This window comes from Cariama cristata, unplaced genomic scaffold, assembly GCF_000690535.1.
Source record: "Cariama cristata isolate BGI_N322 unplaced genomic scaffold, ASM69053v1 scaffold27975, whole genome shotgun sequence".
NCBI lineage: Eukaryota > Metazoa > Chordata > Aves > Cariamiformes > Cariamidae > Cariama > Cariama cristata.
The window spans coordinates 5531-11285 of NW_009619784.1; the positions used below are offsets into that span (position 1 = coordinate 5531).

Genomic DNA, 5755 nt, shown 5'->3' on the forward strand with positions numbered 1-5755 from the left:
GCCAACTTCATTTGCATTCATCTAGTGCTGAGATTCTGCAGCCTGTTCTGGGCTGATATTCAACTGCTATGGAGTCTTAGAGCTCAGCTCCACAAGAGTGTCTGGCACAATATTAAAAAAGAAAGGCACAGCTTGGGATGCTCCCAAGAAGAGTCTGATCTGCCCTGAATGCTCAGAAATTGTGCTTTAACTCTAAATTTCATTATCAACTATTGTAATGTATCATCAACTTTTCTACCTGGAGGCATGTGTTGGCATGGCTTTGTATTTCTTTTTAAGTGTTTACACCTGCAGAATGGAAGAAAACCTACACACAGGATTCTGGTTGCATTAGACAGAAATGAAGTTTTATTAGAGACATTTTCCTGATACAGAACAACCCAAGTAACAAAGAGGTTGAATCTGTAAAGCAAGTAGCTCAAGTGCCAAGGATTGCAGCCACAAAGCATCCCGGGCAGAAGCAGCACATAGTAGGCATGGCAGGTGGGCAGGCAGCCCGTTTGAGTAGCTCTGGCAGGCCTTCTGTGATAGATGGCATCAGCAATGCTGAGGGACTGTTAAGAGCATCTGTCTTTCCTTGGGAGCATGGGGAATGGAGAGGATTTGAGCCAATTTCTGTTTGAAAGGTCTTGCACTGTAGGATCCTCCGTGTATATTCTTAGTCAAAAGATTTTCTTCCGTACCCTGTTTAGAAATAAAGAAAGCATTCATTTCTTCAGTACTGGCACTGAATCTCTGAGGCACCTGTATCTACCAGACAGAAAAGAAGCTTGAATATGTGGTAGGTGACCATCAAAAAACCAAAAGCATAAAGGAAAACTTCAGCATGGTACAAACCGAGCGGTATTTATGAGGTTCTGCAAAGAATGAGAGAGATGAACAAAAACAGCTGGGGTTTTAACTACATGATTAGCTCATGTCACCCACAAAATGGAATAGAAATTGAGTGTGTGTTTCTTAAGTGGAGTTGATGCTTTGCACACAAATAGGAAAGAATTGTTAATAAAAGTAAAGCTAATTCCAGTAATTTTAGTTTATCCTCGGTACTGTTTACCTCCAGAAGAATATGTTGATCCAGTGTATAAATTAGTAAGGATGGGACTGAGAGAACAGTGTGCCCATACAACAGTTCTCACCTTGGCTTTCACCACCACTCCTGCAGGACTGAGACTGGGAAGATGAAGAGTAGGAGTGGGAACTGCTGACGCCTCCTGACATCCTTCCTCCTCCTCCTCCTCCTCCTCCTCCAACAACACTACTGCATCCACCACCGCTTCCCCCTCCTATTCCTCCCATTCCTCCTCCACCACTTCCTCCTCCCATTCCTCCTCCCATTCCACTGCTGGAGGAAATGCCACCACCACCTCCATATCCACCACTCATGCTACCACTTCCTCCTCCTCTTCCTCCTCCAGAAGAATAGCCACCACCTCCTATTCTACCACCTCCCATGCCTCCTCCCATGCCTCCTCCCATTCCTCCTCCCATTCCTCCTGCTGGGATTCTGCAAAGAGAGAGAAAGAAGGAGAAAAAAAATTAATCAAATGCATTTTTGATCTCAGAAGGAAATCTATCTACAGATACTGCACAGAAGCGTGCACTGCTCTTGTCTGTACTTCTCCTTTTTAGAACCTAGCAGAGATCAGCAAGACAATTGATGCAGTGCCAAAAATCAACCTGTCTTTCAATTTCAGCTTGAACACAAGAGTTTTTGCTTTTCCCACATTCTGCTCAGGTATTTCTTGCAAGATTTAGCATTGCTGCTTTATCAGTGTATGGTGACACTGCACTCCAAATTGGAAAAGCAGAAAATGAAATTTTAGCTGTTCTTTCAGTTGCCACTTACAAGCATAAGGGAAACCAAAGTAGCTTGAACTTTCAGAGAATTGCACACTGAGATTTTATGAAGGTTTGGAAAACTATGGTCATTTTTCTGCTTACAGTCTTTTCCAAGGTGACTTCTGTCTGTTCAATTCCTGGCCTTTTCTGGAACCAGGGTAAGGGTAAGGCTCTTTACATGCGTTTCCCTGTCCAGCCCAAAAACAGTAGTTCAGAATTTCTGTATTATTTTTTCCTCACATGATTTATATTCTGAGCAGGTTTGCCAAGAAATGTGTAAGTGCCTCAGACCTGGGAGTTGATTGATCAAGATAGCTGAATTAGCCTCATTTCAGTACAAAATCTGTTTTGCAAATCTAGACTGTTAATTTCCTGGTTTTGTGACTAATCTGTCAACCCTGGCTTTCATAGAATATTTTGTTAGTTTACATACACAAGGTCTTGCTGCCCTTCCTCAAGCAGTGCCCGGTACTGAGCAATCTCCTGTTCCAGGCGGGTCTTGATGCCCAGCAGCATCTTGTACTCTTCATTCTGACTCTCCATCTCGCAGCGGATGCTGGCCAGCTCCTCCTCCAAGGGAGTGATCATTGCCTGGATCTGCTGCAGCTGCATGCTGTAGCGACGTTCTGTGTCTTCCAAGGTGGATTGCAAAGAGTCTACCTGCAAATGGAAAACAAAATACAGTGTTTATGGCAATGTGGCAGGTTTAACTCATTTTTGTGAAAAATTGGACATCTTCACAAACCAGAAAAAAACATATCTTTGAATATAAGTAATCCAGTATCCCATTCTCTACAGATGGAGTACTTTCTAGGTGTAACCATTCTTTCGTTCTAGTGACACATACACCCTGTGTCACAGGTGAAGCAGAAGCAAACACCTTTACTCACCATGCTGATTTGCGACTGCAGCTCAATTTCCAGGCTTTGATATTCACGCCTGAGCTCAGAGATCTGTTGGTTACTTGATTGTATCTCCTGGCCACTGGAGTGGACTTGTTGATTAACTTCTTCCATCTGAAAAAGTCACATACAAAATTGAGGCATTTTTGATAATAAGAAAACATTGTGGGGTTATCATAAAAGCATTGAGAAAACAATTAATAAGAATAAAGAAGGAGGTAATGTAGACTGGCTGTGTATATTTCCCACACGCCACTCAGCTAACTGCCTCTGTGTAATTCACCTTGCTGCTGGAACACAGAGATTCTACAGGCTTTACCACATAACCTTAATACTCCAGAACTGACCTGTTACAGTAAACTCTTTAAGGTGATTTGAAGTTAATATCGCTTAAACAATACATGATAAGGTGCCTTTGCTCTGCTGGATGTAAATAGGTCCAGTTCTTTGTGAAAGATTTAATAACGAAAGAAACCCTGTGTTTTACCTTGGTTTCATACCAGCTTTCCACCTCTCTCCGGTTGTTCTCAATAAGCCGTTCGTATTCGGAACGCATTTCATTTAATTTTTCCATCAAATTAATGCCAGGAGTAGCATTGACCTCCACATTGACATCACCACTAGATTGTGTTTGCAGTCCTTTCATTTCCTGGGGGGGGGAAACAAACACAAAAAATCGCACCAGGTTCTCAAAGCGTGAAGGTAAGGAGAAATGTCGTAGTTTCAAATAAAGGAAAGGAAAGGGACACAAATCCTCACGCAGCCATATTGCTCCTGCAAAGGGGCCCTCATCCGCCCTTCTCATGAAAGGGAACAATTCTGCCATTCCTAAGCCAAACTTTCCAGTGGACACTAGCCAGGCACCACATACACATTGACCCTGACATTTTCGCCTCAGGATCATAAGGAATTCTATGCAGCGTGCTCTTTGTGAAAATCCTTTTATGTATTTTTCTTCTCAATGGGGAATACCATTGCAAATAGTATAAATATTTTCTTTTGACTCCTCCTTATATTCTGTCCAATTTTCCTTCCATGAGTTCAGGAGCAAACTTGTACTTTGTACTGAAAGCCATTCATTTCCCTCATCTCATTTTGCCACATTGACCTAGGTGTCTTGTTACATGGGTTGCAGGCAGCTATGGGTGCTACATACTCCTGAAAATCAAAGCCAGATTGTGTCAAGTTGGGTGATCAAAGTCAGTGGCCAAAATCTGGTTACTGCAAGTGGAAGAAATCCACAGGAATTCTCTGAGTGTTGAGTTTTCATTAGTTATTATTTTAAAGTGTGGAAAAACTTACCTCTTCATGGTTCCTCTTAAGATAGATCAATTCCTCTTTTAGGGATTCAAACTGTGTCTCCAAGTCAGATCTGGATAGAGTCAGTTGATCCAGAAGTGGACGTAATCCATTAATATCACTTGCCACACTCTGGTGGAGAGTGTATTCAGTTTCATATCTAAATGACAGACAAAAAAGATAGTAAAAGTGCTGCCAGATCTCTTTGTTTGTTATCTTGAGTAGAAACAGCTCCCATCGGTACATTCTTGGTCTTTAATCCCATTGCTCAGTTCTTAAAAGAAAGGACCTAGTTCTCTTTCCATCTCCGATAGGTTTGTTTGATTTCAGCAGAATTCCTCTCTGTGAGATTTATATGATGATGATTATGCTTATAAATCTACATCCAAGGATGTAGAAAATTAAAATGTAGTCCTCTAAACGGCACTCTTCAATAACTTGTCTGGAGAAAAATTGTAATGACAGACTAACACAAAATCATCTCAGAATGCTCTTCCCAACAATTACATGCTCTGTCATTGGAGCCAAGATGTTATAGCATCTCCAAAGATAAATTGGCAATATGAACTCATAGGGGTTAAAGGGGGGAGGCAAGATGGAATGAGGCAGGAAGGGAAAGACTCACTTCAGTCTGAAGTCATCCACAGTCATTCTGGTGTTGTCAATGTCAAGAAGGATCTTGTTAAGGTCCACATTTGCACCAACAATCTGAAAGGGAGAGGGCAGATGTTATTCGGTCAGTTGTCTTTTCAGTGACATACAGATAAAGGGAAGAAATACCTGTGCAGAAATACATTTCAGAATATCTTTATGGTAATGTCAAGCCTGACTAGTGGTGCAGGAGCTATATATAGAGAGAAGAGTTTATTGCTTTCAGTTAAAATAAAGTGTCTTTGCTGACAATTTGGGTTTACAAATATCCATTAAAAATGTAGTACCTCTTGGAAAGAATAACTACATAAACTCAGTTACCATTGCATTTGTCAACAATCATATTCCTGTAGGAGATATGGGACTGTTAAATGGCTGAGGGTTAGAATTAGACTAATATTCTCAAAAAGATGCAATTAATATGACCACTAGTAGCACAACATAAGCAAGCAGTGATAGTATCTCCTGTTCAAGAGAGTGAGGAACAAACAAGAGCACAGCATTGAAGGGACCACCCATAATGGGTGCCCTAGTAATGGTCTGCCACTGCACCAGACAGTGCTACCGGCGCCAAATACAATTGTGCCAGAATAGACATATCACCCTCGGCCGAGAACAACTGGTAGTCAGGCTTTGCCACCACACCAGTCTGCTTCCTGGCTAAAACACTGGAGGGAATGCATTGCCCCAAATAGGGACGTTGTGCTGCAGGAGGCAAGTGACGTTCTAATGAGAATCTGTTCAAAGTTAGTCAAACGACATCATACCTGGTTTTGCAGTTCTTCAATTGTTCTGTAATATTGGCTGTAGTCCCTGGTCGAAGTGGGACCTTGATTTTTATACCACTCCCTGATCAGTTGTTCAAGACGAGTGTTTTCGTCCTCCAAGTGTCGCACTTTATCCAAGTAAGAAGCCAGGCGATCATTAAGGTTCTGCATGGTCAACTTTTCATTTGTGGAGAGCAAGCCGGCATCTTCACCAAACCCCACTCCACCAAAACTACCTCCACCATAGCCACCACCACCAAAGCCACCACCGCTACCAAAGCTGCCACCCCCAAAGCA

At 42.1% G+C, this 5755-nt stretch overlaps 1 protein-coding gene across 1 annotated transcript in view; it reads right to left on the reverse strand.

The window, feature by feature from the left end:
• Positions 1–658: 658 nt before the first annotated feature.
• LOC104162614 (keratin, type I cytoskeletal 10-like) overlaps positions 659–5755 on the reverse strand; it is a 5307-nt gene continuing 210 nt past the window's right edge. The window contains exons 2-9 of the mRNA XM_009701382.1: positions 5459–5754; positions 4666–4748; positions 4044–4200; positions 3229–3390; positions 2730–2855; positions 2273–2499; positions 1137–1504; positions 659–684 (exon numbers count right to left, since the gene is read on the reverse strand). Coding sequence (XP_009699684.1) covers positions 659–684; positions 1137–1504; positions 2273–2499; positions 2730–2855; positions 3229–3390; positions 4044–4200; positions 4666–4748; positions 5459–5754 — 1445 coding nt within the window. The remainder of the gene's footprint in view (positions 685–1136; positions 1505–2272; positions 2500–2729; positions 2856–3228; positions 3391–4043; positions 4201–4665; positions 4749–5458; position 5755) is intronic.